A 15,286-nucleotide genomic window follows, 5' to 3' on the forward strand; every position below is an offset into this window, starting at 1 on the left:
TCTATAGAAGTTAATTACAATGGATCATATATAGTTAAAAAGCTATTTTAATGAAACTTGTTACAATGTCAGTATTTTTTATTAATATGTGGTTAATTAAAGAGCATTACTTAAAAAATTCATATCTCACTTTATTTTAAAATGTATCGTGATTGTAAGTACGGTAAAACGCAAGCTTTTGTGAAAAAGCAGTTTATCTTAATTTCATATTTTTTAAAACAACTCTACTGTTCTTTTAAGCATAAAAATAGGCACTTGAAAATACAAATGTAAATGTATAATATTAATGTTATCTGTTACTACTTTCAGTTAAAACGATACTTTTCTCGCGAACTATGTGTTTTAAACTAAAATGTATGTTCAAGATAATGTACATCAAGTTAATTAACAAAGTTTTTGCTTTGTGAAAGCATCAATCTGTACTTGAATCCACATTTCTCTGCGACTTATTACCTCATGTAATTAATATTCGTCTCGCGTGTGTGCTAATTAACAGATACAACATTTCGTGTATGTACGTGTACTCCTCTTATAGCTATGAATATTAATTTAAGATAGGAAATATGTAAATCAAATGAATTTCGTCACAATCAATGCGCTGGGACGTGTATTTATTCATATTCGAACTTTTGTAATTTTTAAAGACGAATATCTATTGATATTACACATATCGCGGACATCGCGTGTTTCTATCATCTATATGGTTTCCTCAAAAATCAATGCAATGTAAATTTTGAAATTATTATTATTCAATTATGTGTACTTTCGATATAATATGTATCTATTTATAAGTAATTAATAAACATAAAATATTAACATTAAACAGAATTTTCTTTTGCATAAACAAAACTCTGTGGCATCTCTATAAAAATTTGCCAATGATTTATCTGCTGGTTTTTCTCATCCTCATAATTTCCCCTCATAATTTTAGTAATTATATTATCTTTAAGCCGAAATATTTTTGCGCCACATTAATTTACGATAAGTATTATGTAAATTAAATGAGTTTCGTCAAAATTAATGTGCTGGAATATGTATTTATTCATTCATAAAATTACAATATAAAGCCCCCCCCCCCCTGATGTCTGTAATTTTCGCGAATGACAGTAGGCGATAATCACGTAAGTTATGATATTATATACGCGAATGATATCGGTGCGTTTCACGATAAGCGTTTATTGGAGATATAAATCGGCGCAATACACACCTTCAGTATATTGAGGGGGCCAAAGATGCGCAGAGCGTATCACTTTTTGTCTTCAGACAGTTTTATCTCGCGACAGTTTACCAGTGCGTTTGTCATAAACACAAGCTCGCGATTTCTCGACAGTTTCTCTTTTTCATATCAAATTCGAATCACATTTCGAAATGACAATTGGCACTGCTACGATGGTACACACTAATGATGCCACGTCAAAACCTTTTTTGGTTACCTTACCAGATGAAGGGAAGGAGAAATACATATCACAAGTGTCAAATGCTATTGATTCTTCCGGCAAAGGAAAGAAGCGTTTTCAATTTCTAATTAGTTTTTGCGGTAAGTAATATTTAAAATCTAGGAAAAAGAAACAATTTTTTTATTGAGGAACATTGAAATCTAAAAAATTGATCTTTCTATACACACAAATAACATACTTATTGAAAAGTGCAGAAACATGATAAAAAAAATAGAAAAAAATATTGAAGTAAATCATACAAATTTATTGAGTTTTTTAAAATATATTTTCTTATCTATTTATAAAAATAAATATTTTTATAGTATTCTCTCTATCTTTCAAAACTTAAATATTTACTTATAAATACAAAAATAATGTACGTATATAACGAGGCCGACACTTCATCTCACGATATCGATATTATCTAAAGTGATCGACTTCTTAAGACCTGCTTACGATAGAATCAACTATTTATCTGTCTGCTTATAAAATTTATCACGAAAAGAAACTTTGTGATTCTCGAATATTCATTAAGATTTTTAGAATCTTAGTCTGGAATAAATTTACAAAAAAATCCTTATATCAATAATGTTTACATTGCATTCTATTGTTTTATTTCGCTTTTTTATACGTAATCGTTTGATATTTTTCACTACTTTATAGGATAGCTCAAATATTTTAGGTAAAAGATTCTTTATAACAAATTCTGTCTGCGATAAATTTTCCTAGTAATTTTCATTCGTATATTATCAAGTATATATAATTTTCTAATAATAACATCTGCAAAATAGAATAATAACATTAATTAACGTAATTGATAATTCGTTCATTACATAAAATTTGAAATGCAGTTTATCATAATCAAGTATCGATAAGTGTACACCGCGATCCATTGAACTTGCAAAGTCAAAAAACGATTTCAGTAATAATGATTTTGTAAATGTTCTATAAATTGTTATAATAAATTATTTCGATTATTTCAACATAGAGATGCAATAGAATTTCAATTATTCAATCTTTATCCTCTCTCTCTTATCTGATATATCTATCAGTGCAATTATTAAAACCGTCCTTTTTTGTAAATAAATTTTCAAAATTTTCATAAATCTTATCTTTTCATAAAATGTGTACATATTATGTATTTATTATTTTGCAACAATTATCTTCGACAATTATAATCCTAATGTTACGCAAAATTTGGATTCAATTACTTTAGATAATCAGGTATCTGCAAGATTCTGCTTTGATTGACATGCTTGATATGAACGAATAATAATTTAATCACTGTTTCGCTGTACATAATCTAAATCAACATCTTTATCATTTTTTACCAGAAAATAGTTTCAAAGAGATTAGAAGATACGCGATGTAATAATAGAATTACTCTTACAGCCTGAAAGAAATTTCATTGTCATAAAAGAAAAAGTTTGTCAATTTAATATAGAAAATATTATTGCTATATGTTTGACATTCTCTTAAAGCAATTAATTTATAATTATATAAAATTATTTAATATGCTCGATACATTCTTACTTTAGTGAGTAAAACTGATTATTACGATTTAAAAAATTAACAGATATATAAAATAATTTTTCAATCAATTGATATCATTTCGATCTAAAAACTTTTGAATCATTTCTGATATCATTTAGCAAAATTATCTTGTGTATTTAATAAACTCGATGTATTTCTTTAAATTGATACAATATATTTCTTTCGATGACAAGAATGTGGCATTTGTTTGCAGCTGCACTGGTCGGCATGCAAGCTGGCATAACGCTCGGCTGGACATCGCCGATTCTGCCGTACCTCACGTCGGAAGAGTCCTTTCTTCCCGAACTGTCCGAGAATCAGATCTCGTGGATATCGTCCCTGCTAGCGTTGGGTGCTATCGCGGGTGCCGTGCCGGCCGGCAAAATCGCCGACTGGATCGGCCGAAAGTGGGCCATCATCCTGACGGTCGTGCCATTCGCTACGTGCTGGCTCACCCTGGTCACAACTAGGAACATCATCAGCATATATGCCGCGAGGTTCATCGGTGGAATTGGTGCCGGGGCGGCGTGCGTCCTGGTGCCCGTCTACGTCGGCGAGATTGCCCAGGCGTCGATTCGGGGTGCCCTGGGCGTCTTCTTCCCCCTGCTCTTTTCCTCGGGGATTCTCTTCTCGTACGTGGCGGGTGCCTATTGCTCCTATACGATCTTCAACATCGCCTGCTGCGCCATCCTGCTGCCCTTCGTCCTAGGCGCGCCCTTCATGCCGGAATCGCCGATGTGGTTGATGCAACGGGGCCGCGAAGATCAAACCGCCAGAGTTCTGTCGATCTTACGAGGAACGCGTTACGACATCGTCGGGGAAATGGCCGTTCTCCAAGATGATGTAAACAGGATAGCAAAAGCATCGGGCGGTATCAAGGACCTCATCGGGACCAAGGCAGGACGTAAGGCCGCCGTTACTTGCGTAGGACTCATGTGCTTCCAGCAATTGTGCGGCGTGGACGCGGTTCTCTTCTATACGGTCAACATTTTCCAGGCGGCCAACAGCACGATTGATCCATTCCTGGCGACCATCGTTATCGGGCTTACCGAGGTCGTGATGACGATATTCGTCGCTTCCGTGATCGACAAGTTAGAATATTTAAGTATTTCTTTCACAAATCGATTAACGATTCTCTCTAAATTAATCATTTTTATAAATCATGAAATCTTTATTCATTTTGAAACTGACATGACAGCTGTTAAATTTTTAATAAACCGTTTGGTGATCATTCTCATCAGCTAGTTTTTTCTATCTCTTTTTCAATATCAAATTGCATTAATTTTTATGTGCGTTTAATTTTCACTTCGTTCTATAAACTTTGATTTTTATGAACTTTCCCTTTTTTTTATGAACCATCCTCTTTCGATTCCTTCAGATTTGGTCGAAAGCCACTCCTGATAATATCCGGTGCGATGATGACCGTTTGCTTGGCCATTCTGGGTTACTACTTTAGACTCAAGGACGAAGGAAGCGACGTGAGTGCCTTTGGCTGGGTGCCGCTGACCAGTCTCGCTTTCTTCAATATTGTATTCTCGATCGGTTACGGATCCGTACCTTTCACGGTAATAAGTGAGATATTCCCACCGGAAACCAAGGGCGTCGCCAGCAGCATATCGATCGTGACACACTGGAGCCTCGTGTTCGCTGTCACCAAGTTGTTCCCGATCATGGAGACCGAGATGGGACAGGCAGCAACTTTCTGGACGTTCTCGTGCTTCACTGCCGCGTCCGTCGCCTTTGCGTATTTTGTATTACCGGAGACGAAGGGTAAAACGTTGCAGGAGATACAGAAAAAGCTCGAACGAAGAAAAGTATCGAGCATAAAATATCCGGTCGAACCGGCCTGAAAATCTCAGCATGTCACCAAAAGCGTTTACCTGGTCGCGTCACGTTCAACGCAAAAATTAGTATTGATGGTTCTGGTTTGAAAAATTGTGAAGATCGATGAAAGAGAAGGATATATACGTCACTTTTTTATATTTTTATTTCTTTTTTTTATTGATACGGATTGTTTTCCCCAAACGACTATTTGTTATAAATTGCAAAGTACCTTATTTTTTATTTCGTATTTGACATAATTGTTGTTAAAAAAAAAACAAAGGTAATTTTAGGGTTGTAAATGCGTAATATGTGCATCTGCAATTATTTTTTAGGAATGCATTTAAAATATCCAAGAATCGTACAAAGAATGAAATATATAAATCTGAGGTCTTCTTTTTACACAGAAATTTCATTTTAATTTTATCATCAAGTTTAATTCAAATTTTTATTCAGAATTACCACTTACAGATATAGATATGCTCTATAAAACTTTCTGCCATTTTACTAATCAAAACAAAACGTATCGAACATGTTGAATGATTTTGTTATTTAAAAAAAAATGTGTTTTTAACATTATATAATAATATTTTCGTATTGAATTAACAAAATTTCATATTGCAAATAATGTTATCGACCAACTGATGTCTGAGTTAAAGTAAATTCCCTCTGTTAGATGTCATGTACTGTACTGTGTTTATTGTGGTGAATACGTCGCATTCTATCTCTCTCGCACTACTCTTTTAGAATAATTTTGAAATAGTTCGAGATGTTATTTGACCAAATAATTATTTTACCAAAAGCTATTGATATATATTAATCATATGCAATTACTCGATAGTCGATTATCGAATGCTGTAAATTGTAAATAATGTATAGTAATCTATGTTTAAAAATATTTAAAAATGTCACAATGATGTTATTATTGTTGCGTATAAAGTGTTAAATATGTAAAATAGAGCATTTGAGAATAAAATATAAAATTATAAGAGATAACAAAAAATGTTTTCTACTCTGCAATATACGGTAAAGTTCTTTTTACTGCTTTTTCCTGCAATATTTTTTCTGAAATAAACTAAAATAATTGGAAGAAATTAATCTCAACATATTTTAATTTTGTCACTAATACAAACTAAGTGTACCATGCATAGAAAAATATTATAGCTATTTTCTACTTTTTCCTTGATGTTGATAATCAAATGACAACAAGCGATAATGTAGCAAATTTCTTTCGAATATTCTGTAGCGCTTGTCTCTTATCGAGTCTCGGTAATTGAAATGAATAAATATCTTTATCTCTTGTGAATGAGCAATACACATCTTAAAAATGATATTGCTTGTTCTTTTCTTATCTTTAAATATATATATTTGTATGTATGCAATTTATATATTTTTTAAAACCGTCCAACCACAATTCTGAATCTTCACAAGTCTTTTGTGAAGAAAATAAATATTTTAATTTACATTTTTCTATTTATATGTATAAAACATAAGAAAAGACAAAAAAGATAATATGTAGAAAAAAATTTATTTTGTAAATTAATTTCACTAAATATAAATTTCTATCAATTTTTATCTTAAATTTGTATTTATTGCGACATCAGCACTTGTTGCAGAGACAAGTAGAACACTTTTATCACGTAACACTTTCGAACGATAAGGCAATTCAGTCGTCGGCAGTGATATTGCGCTGAGTTTCACAATGGGAAGATTACTGTTTGATTCGAGTTAAGGATCAAGTGATGAGGCTGTGCTATTCTCCGCGTATTCCTCGGACGTGCTTACAATACCGGCGTTCCATCTGTGACGCACTTTTCAAACACATATCGTTTTGTATTTGGTATTGGCTTTAACGCGATTATGTCGTCTTACTTGACGCAAATCCTTGTTTCTATATTTCTATCTCTTCCCCATTATTATTGCGATTGTGAAACAAGGCAAATTATAATTTTTTTTGAGATATATACATAAAAAAATTATAAAATTTTAAGATTTCTTAATCAATTTAAAGTAAATTTTTTTAACAAAAATTTTAATTTTTGTTAATTTCCTTTTTAATTTATTAATTTAATTTTTAGCATTAAGGATGATTATATTGAAATTCTGATTTTTAAATAAAGTCCTGATTCTCTGAATTTTATTGTAACAAAATCTTAATATAACACATGATGTTTACTAAGATATTTAATGTTTAAATTTCAAAGATTATATGAAAAGAGACCAAGAGTCTAATTAAATTTCAATAGAAAAATGATTATTTCAGTTTACGAGTAAACTCGTCCTATTCTTTAGGATACACTTAATGAATCTGATATTTTATATAATATCTTTGACAATATGTAAATATCCTATAATATAAATATATATAGTCCTCGTGCAATAATCGATAAAAAAATATAATGGTAATAATTCTGTGCTAATACGAAGGACTAACCGACGTATCCTACTAACAATAAGATAAATATGAAATTTCTCATGAAGGTATAAATAAGTAGGCATCAGCACTCATGGAAAGATGAGAACTTTGGCGCACGACGCTATAAACCCTAAGTAGAACTCGGTTTCCGGAGGTTTGAACAACTTATCCTTCATAAGTCTCGCTGATGACGCCCCACATTGTGGGGAGTTTCGTCGTCCCGTTTTGCTCTCTCTCTAAAGACCATTATGGTGCGAGGGGATATGCGGATGAAAGAGAAGTTGTAATCATGCGTTGCAAGAATGGTTGAACAGGTAAGAATATATACGGAAAGTAATATCCGGTGCATTCCCTATTTCCTTAACGACAAGCTTTTAATTGTTGTTATAAAAACGCTTCTATTATATCGTAATATATCTATTAAAAAAGTATAATATAATAATTTGTCGAAGCCCTTTTATATATCCGCAATTTTTTAATGAATGTCTTAATTCTCGAAAGAATACTTTAAATACTTTTTTTTTCTTGAATATCAAAGATAAATTGTCCAATAAATTCTCTCAGAATATGTCTTTTGTCTTCTCAAAATATAATTTATATCATGTATGTATGCATTTTTCGCCTATGTTATCACGTTTCTCTTGCTATTTTTGTTGAAAAAATCTTAGTTTAATAAAACTCTCGATTATATATATACTTAAAAAAATTTTTACCTGGTAATTAATTCTTTGCAAGGTTAGTTCGAGCATCTAATTAAGATGACAAATGGAAATCATCGCGGCATTTAGAGACGTTTATATCGTGTTTAATCGAAAAATTGTTTGTTCTGTGATATTCTGTATTCATAAACGCGCGTTCCATGTCCTCGATCTGAATTCCTTTGAATACTAAATCAAGGACAAGATATGTTTTACAATTTACGGCCGTTATAACCACACGAATAGAAAACAGCGCTAGTTATACGTCCGTCGCAGAGGCGATGCATTACACTGTGCCTTATCCGACATCAGTAGCTTAGCTTATAAGAAATATTACAAGACATCATGCCGGCAAGGTAAAAACTATGCATTTAGATGCATATTCAAACGTGACCGAATAATCTTCCGTTATCAAGAGGAAACTGAGATATTCTGTGAAATTCATTTCGCAAGAATAATACCAATAAAAATAAACTACATCTTCAGAATATTACAATTATTTTTATTTTAGAAAAAATACGATAAGAGAATATATCGTTAAAAATATGTATAATAATTCGTTCCTGTAAATGGAAATAAAAATAGACTGGTGTTTTAAAATATCTTTGATACAAATCGAAATATTCATCAGGGAAATTAATGAATTTGTCTCTTTTTTTTTAATTAAAATTTTATGATAAGTAAATAACCTTCACATAGCATGAGAATGATTATAATTATTATTGGAATTATGTGAGAGAGTTAATAACTGCAGTTTACAACAATACTATGTTTTTCTATTATTTCACTTAGTTTGAAAACATATTTAATTTTTGTTTTCGAAAACTGCGAAACATAAACATTTGGATACTACAATTATTAGTTATAATTCTTTTTCAATGATTGAAAATTTGTTTCGCTATTGAATGTTTGAAATATTTTATTAATTCAATAAATTTTAATGAGTATTCACAGTAAATATTATTGAAATCGCGCGCTTCTTATCCGACCCAATTTCAATTACCCCACTTGACCCTAGAGTTCTTCGAGAGAGAACTTATTGCAAGATTGCTTGCACACTACAAGAGAAAGTATCTTATACTCGTGGGAATGTACGTCCGGATATTTTTCGAGGGTAATGTACTATCCAATAAGTTTTGTAATCCACAGTCCGCAAAAGCCGTGGACATTCAAAACTCTACGAATCGCGAGTATTATTAACATTGCTCACTACAAAAATAAAACAGATCACTTAGCTCTATAATTAATTATACGCATTATCTGTATGACTTATTCAATGTGTAGATGACGAAACAAACAACATCATTGACGTTACGGTAATCATTTTACTTGCAACAAATATTCAGTTCTTTTCGCCGTTAAATTACAATAGTTGAATAACGGTAATTCTGTTAAATGGAAAAATCACGTCGAACTTAAAAGATGGTAGCCGGTGAAAAATAGCGTCTCAAGTATTATCTAAGCGCGTTTAAGAGATTTCCTCTACGTACAGGTCATATTTCATCTATTAAATTTCATGTCATTTTAGTCACCAAATTTATATTTCTCGGATATCACGTAACGTCGCGGGCCGATTATCTCCACTTTAATTCAGGTGGCATAATCATATAATAGAGGAGAGAAATAGTGTAATTTCCGTAAAGGCGGAAGGAAATCAAGCAGGCAGAATCGTTTATATTCCTCCGTTCTTCATAAGATTAATTCTAACAAATTGCTTACTACTTACAGCACTAACTGCTGAGTCACCGTTAACATATGGAGAAAATATATTTTCTGAACAAATTTGGATGTGTGTGTGTGTGTAAGTTCATTATCATAATTTTAAAATTTTCACAATATCTGATATTATTAATTTAGTTTTAAATTATATTTTTATTAAAGCAATACCAACTGGAGGGATGTTAATTAGAAAACAAGATTTTGTTACTTATTTACACTTTAAGCGCTTAATTGGTTAAAATATTTAATTTTATTTACTAATTAGCGATAATTATATATGTCTGCTTAAATTTCTACCAAGTTTCTTTTCCTAATTTCCTAAATCGAATTTCATATCTTTATTGCTATAATTTTTACATTCCATTAATTATTTTGCAATATATAAAAGTGTTCGTCACAGATAGATGATATTATCACATTGCTACAAAGTAATAAGATATACCTTGCTTCATTTAATATATAATTAATTAATCTCCACTGAGATATAATTATATTAATGCTAATTGATCACTCCTATTACTGATTTTCACTTTATCGGGAAATTTGTTATATCGAAACAGTACGTTGAAAAAATAAAACGTTTCTCGATTTGCTCAATTTATAACATTGCTTAAACTTCTCCCCAGTAAGTACTATTTCGAGATTAATCCAAATTTATACATTTATCGATAATTATATCGATACTCATACATATATCCGATAGGAAATCCATATAATGTCACGAAATGACAGCTTCTTGTATTTATTCATTATCTGTAATGAGATCTCTAGTAAAATTTGCGCTAAGAAAAAATAATCGACAAACCGATCAAGATTCTTATTCTCAAAGAATCGATTTCTATAATTTATCATACAGAAATTTGTCATCCTTCCCTGATGATAGTATATAACACAAAAAGATAATCACATCGGAGGTAATATACAGACGATGGAATCTCAGATTTAAATTTCCATGAAGAAAAAAAACTGCCAAAGCAAAAGTACGATAATAAGCCCTCAACCGCATTTGCGATCCCGCCGCATCTCATTAAATTGAAATCCGGATGAGAGACGGCAGCGAGGTGGCCGTGTTGTTAAATCATCGTGACGCGAGACCGATAATCGCGCAAGGACGGAAATTTACGCGCGCTCGCGGAAAGGCTGTTTCGCTGTTCGCGCGTTAACTCGCTCTCGCATCCGGCGGAATCTGGTGTCGATTGGCGGATTAATTACAGCGCGTGTCCCATGGAACCTGGGGGTACCGGTTCGCCCGGCCGGTCCGCCTGTTTGCCGTATCCTGTTTGCCTACACTACCAACCATCCAACCATCCAACCATCACCATCACCACCACTATCTCCATCGCCACCATCAACGCCACCACCCGCAGGGGGGGTTGACTGCGCTCGTTCGCTGTGGGGGTGGAGGTGGGGGTTGGCGTCAGCAGCAGTGGGTGTTCGTGCAGGTACGCGGTACCCCCCGCGACCATCACCACCACCGGCAGCAGCGTTCTCCGACCGTACCCCGTCACCCTTCGCTATGCATGTGTGTGTGTGTGTGTGTGTGTGTGTGTATGTGCGCGTGTGTGTGAGCCCTGAGGCTCCGTAGCTACGTGTATACGTAGCCACGTCGACGGAGATTCCGTGCGGCCGGCGTTCTCCGGCTCGGCTCGGTTCGATACGCGCGCGCGCGTACAGGATACCGGTGGGGTTCAGTGCCGACAGTGCCGCCACAGCTCTCGTAAGAGACGCCCGTGATTTTGCACCCCCGCTCGAACAGAATTTACCGAACTATACGACGAGGGTGCACCACGGTTTTCTCTATCTTTCTCTCTCTCTCTCTCTCTCTTTCTCTTTCTTTCTGTCTCTTTCTTTCTCTCTCTGTCTGTCATTCTTTCTTTCTTTCTCTCTCTCTCGCACCATTCTCGCCTTTCCTCTCGCGCTCCCGTTCCAACGTCTTCTCTCCTTCTCGCTTTCAACTTTTCTCTCCTCCGCTCGGCCGTACCATTCGTATCGCAACGACCGCTGTACCTCGCCGGATAATACGGTGATAAATGACGAGTGAGTGGTGACTGGGGGATACGAGCCTCGGCCGTTTCGATCTCGTCTCGATGCCTCGTGGTGATGTGGGTGCTAGTGATGATGATAGTGGCGGGTTGATACGAGGCGACCACGCTGTTCGCGATTGAGTGTAGGCGGACGCGCCTTTCCCGCCAGTGTGTATCTCAACAAACAGTACGGCTAATCGCGTTCTGACCATATCGCCGATAATTTGTCTTCAGGATCTTCTACATGTCATTCACGTGATTCCGGTTTGGAGCGCGAGCTATAAACGTTGAGAGGGTCAGGGTGATCGACCGGGAGACTGCGACGCTTCGTGACACCGTTGTTGCATTTCCGAGACATGTATTTATCTATAAAAGCTTATCCTCGCGAAACGGTAAACAACAAAAGCCCGCGATCGACGAAGGAACAAATGTACGTTTCCGCGTTTTAAATTATTTATTATTGATCGAGTCATCGATCCAGTATCCATCGCGAGTTTCCTTCGGCGGATTTGCATCAGCTATAATACGCGCTATCAGCGATTCACACGATAATTTCACGCGCCTCAGTGACCCAGTTGATGATCGATGACGGTGAGTCGCGAGGAATCACGTGGTCGATTTTTATTCGCGATACCGTAAGCATATACAATTTATAATGAAATTTATCCAGTTGACTGTCATCGGCAAAACGAATCGAAATTCCAGAGCTATTAGCGCGATCGGTCGATGCTTATAGCAGGCATTACTATGGCACTCGGTTAGTCGCTGACATTCAGAATGAACTATGTGCATCACACAGGTACGAACTCCTTGACCTCTTAAAGTCACGACACGACACGACACGACACGAAGAGTATACTTCACAGCGCGAGTATGTGTAAACCGCTTTCGACAATACGGTGAAGCTAAGCTCAACCGAGAATTGCAATGGCGATATAACTCGAGGAGACTTGCGATCGAAAGCTTTTCGAGATTTCAAGAGGTTCGTCGTTGACACGGAGAAAGCACGTTAAATCTGGTCTTTACAAGTTTCACCCTGTGTGTCTCACGAATCCGCAATACGGCGTAACCACCGTCGTAATCCGTTATACGCAACAAAAATTACCGACAAGTGAAATCGGCGCAAACTTTGAAAGTGCGAAAACGGATTGCGAAAAGTCCCTATCATCATCCATCACGCGCGAACACTTATCAACATTCTTCGCTATTGAGACTGTCAATATATATATATAGCAAATTTATCGGATCTTTTATCTATCTGCAATTCATTTCCAGTAAGTCATTTTAAAATATTGAGAAGACAAACCGTTGCACGGTGTAATTTTGCAGCATAGTGCATCAACATCATTAACCGCGTCCACGGCTGCTCTCTTTTGTACTGTGAACTTTTGATCTTGGATCGCGAAATTTTTAATGTCCCCCTCCCAAACAAAGAAGTACGATTTCTGTATTTAAATCAATTTTGAATGGAGATTTCACGAGTGTTTTAATTGACAAAAATGTGTTCGAATGTGCGCAACGTAAAGTATAATTTAAAAAATACTACTATTACTACAGAAATCGATCCCGGTGTTCCGAAATATATCAGATGCAATCGTAATGATTGAAACTTTGTCAAAAATCGATTTCGAGACGAAATAAGAAGAGAGAAATCGGGGGGAAACTGCTCGCATTATAATTCTTTTATATTTCCAAATTCTGCTGACTAATTCATCGACAACAACGTGACGGATATCGATTAGCAGAGATCGAATCGAGACAATTTAGCGATAACATGAGATCGACGAAAGTGGTACAGGATCGAAAGGGATGATCGAGCATAGGTCCCAATGACATCTCGGCGGGGCGGGAGCGAGGGGTATAAAAGTCCTCCCAGCCCTCCGAGCAGCGGTTCGGAGGACAATGGTTTCACGAACCGACCTCGAGTGGTCGGACTCTACGTAAAAAATCTGAGTAGAGAAGAATTGGATGAATTGGCAAAGGAGGGTATCTACGGGCCAACGGGAAATCCGAACGATCGACCTAGAGACAGCGGTAGTCAGAGAAGTCTTAATCTCCCAGGCAGCAGCAGAGACTTTGACGGTCAGGATTATATCAGAGGAGCAATCTCCAGGACACCTCAGCCATTCAGAAGATCCGGTGTCAGAGTCAGACATCGGGAATTCAGTGAGAACTTAGTGCGGAGAGACCATCATGGCTCGCTTCCGATGGAAAGAAGTTGGCCGAGGCGACTGGAGGATCGTCCGGGGCAGGCTTCGCCGGAGAGATCCGCTCGAGGGTCCTCCGAGTTTCCTGTCGGTTGGAAAGAGCAGTTCGTACGGCCCGGCATATCTTTGTCTTCCAGACAAAGTTCCATCAATGTGCAAATCATTGACGAGGAGTCTCGGCCACGTCGCTTCGGAGAAGGCTCGAGGTACTCCGAAGGACTTTCGCCCCGTGTTCCTTCCACGAGAGGACCCGACAAAGATCAACGATCGTCGAAGTCGGTCGAGCGATCGCCGCCGTCGGTTGATCGATCGCCGCCGTCGTACGCGGGCCTAAGTCCGCCTGAATACACCGAGTACGAGGAATCGCAGGCGGCCAAGATTCGCCCTAAGACTACGACGAGAGCTTATCGGAACGGCGACAAGGAACGTGAGCCATACAAACATCCAAGTTCACCGGCAGAAGAAAACCAGGACATTTTCAAGAAAATGAACATTGGCGGAGCAAAGGAAATTTCGAGTCCATCGCGAACATCTCCGGTGACAGAAAAACCAATTTCTCCAGAGTCTAAGAAAAGCGAATCCCCACCGATTAAGAGAGTCGGCTCCAGAATGCAAGACAGCACGAGACTGCGTCCGCCATTGGCCGGAACCGCCGGGACTTCCGCCGATTCCGGTACCGGAGATTCCGGAAGTGCAGAGATCCAGGCGGATGTCGTGACCCCTCAAGCTACATCGGATGACGTTCTCGATTCTAGCGTGTCCAAGATCGAGGACAAGTCGCCAGTCGCGAGGACACCCGGCACCAAGGGCGGCAAGCAAACAGTAAAGCCATTCACGAAGGAGAGTCTCGATAGGTGGGAAAACAAGACTGTGCAATTAGTGCGCGAATATGGCTTTCAACCTAAGAGAAAAATGTCGGTGGAAGATGGTGCCGTACTGCCAAATAAATTTGAACCATTTCCGACTAAGTTCTATGGCAGGCCATTGGAGGAAATCGACAATTTCATCTACGATGAGGTGAGTTCATGATTTCGATCGTATATTTTTATATTTTCTGCGTTCTTATTTTTACATCTTTGATTCAGTACCAGATAACATTATTTAAGAAATAACTGCTTTCTTCTTGAATTGTCTAACACATAATACGCATTATATATGTGTATTATATAATATAATGTAATATATATTGTATTTTTTATGTATATTATATTTAAATGTATAATATATAGTATATAATATATATTATAATGTATAAATTGAAAAATAAAAATAATTAACTTGTTAATAGAATTAATCGTTATTGAAGAAAGCAGTCATTAAGACATAATATTTATAAGTACTATAATGACTGGCTCGCACTGCGTTAATTCCTTTAGATAAAAAAGTAGCTTGCATATCGAGACGAAATCAGAAAGTTCAATTTCAAAGTTGC

At 36.4% G+C, this 15,286-nt stretch overlaps 2 protein-coding genes across 3 annotated transcripts in view; both read left to right on the plus strand.

Annotated features, from left to right (window-relative positions):
* Positions 1-1,222: 1,222 nt before the first annotated feature.
* LOC115236105 (facilitated trehalose transporter Tret1-2 homolog) lies at positions 1,223-6,751 on the plus strand. The gene is made up of 3 exons (XM_029808317.1): positions 1,223-1,537; positions 3,184-4,060; positions 4,348-6,751. Exons 1-3 carry the CDS (start codon positions 1,369-1,371, stop codon positions 4,817-4,819), a joined length of 1,518 nt encoding a protein of 505 aa, XP_029664177.1. The 5' UTR covers positions 1,223-1,368; the 3' UTR covers positions 4,820-6,751.
* Positions 6,752-11,328: 4,577 nt separating this feature from the next.
* Positions 11,329-15,286, plus strand: part of LOC115236123 (sodium channel protein 60E) — a 69,485-nt gene continuing 65,527 nt past the window's right edge. The window contains exons 1-2 of one of the 2 annotated variants that reach the window (XM_029808355.1): positions 11,329-11,660; positions 12,977-14,871. In XM_029808355.1, coding sequence (XP_029664215.1) covers positions 13,477-14,871 — 1,395 coding nt within the window. In that variant the 5' untranslated portion in view covers positions 11,329-11,660; positions 12,977-13,476. Of the gene's footprint in view, positions 14,872-15,286 lie in introns of both variants that reach the window. The other variant, XM_029808356.1, reaches the window with a different exon arrangement.

This window comes from Formica exsecta, unplaced genomic scaffold (genome assembly GCF_003651465.1).
Source record: "Formica exsecta isolate Colony F162 unplaced genomic scaffold, ASM365146v1 scaffold245, whole genome shotgun sequence".
NCBI classification, from domain to species: Eukaryota; Metazoa; Arthropoda; class Insecta; order Hymenoptera; family Formicidae; genus Formica; species Formica exsecta.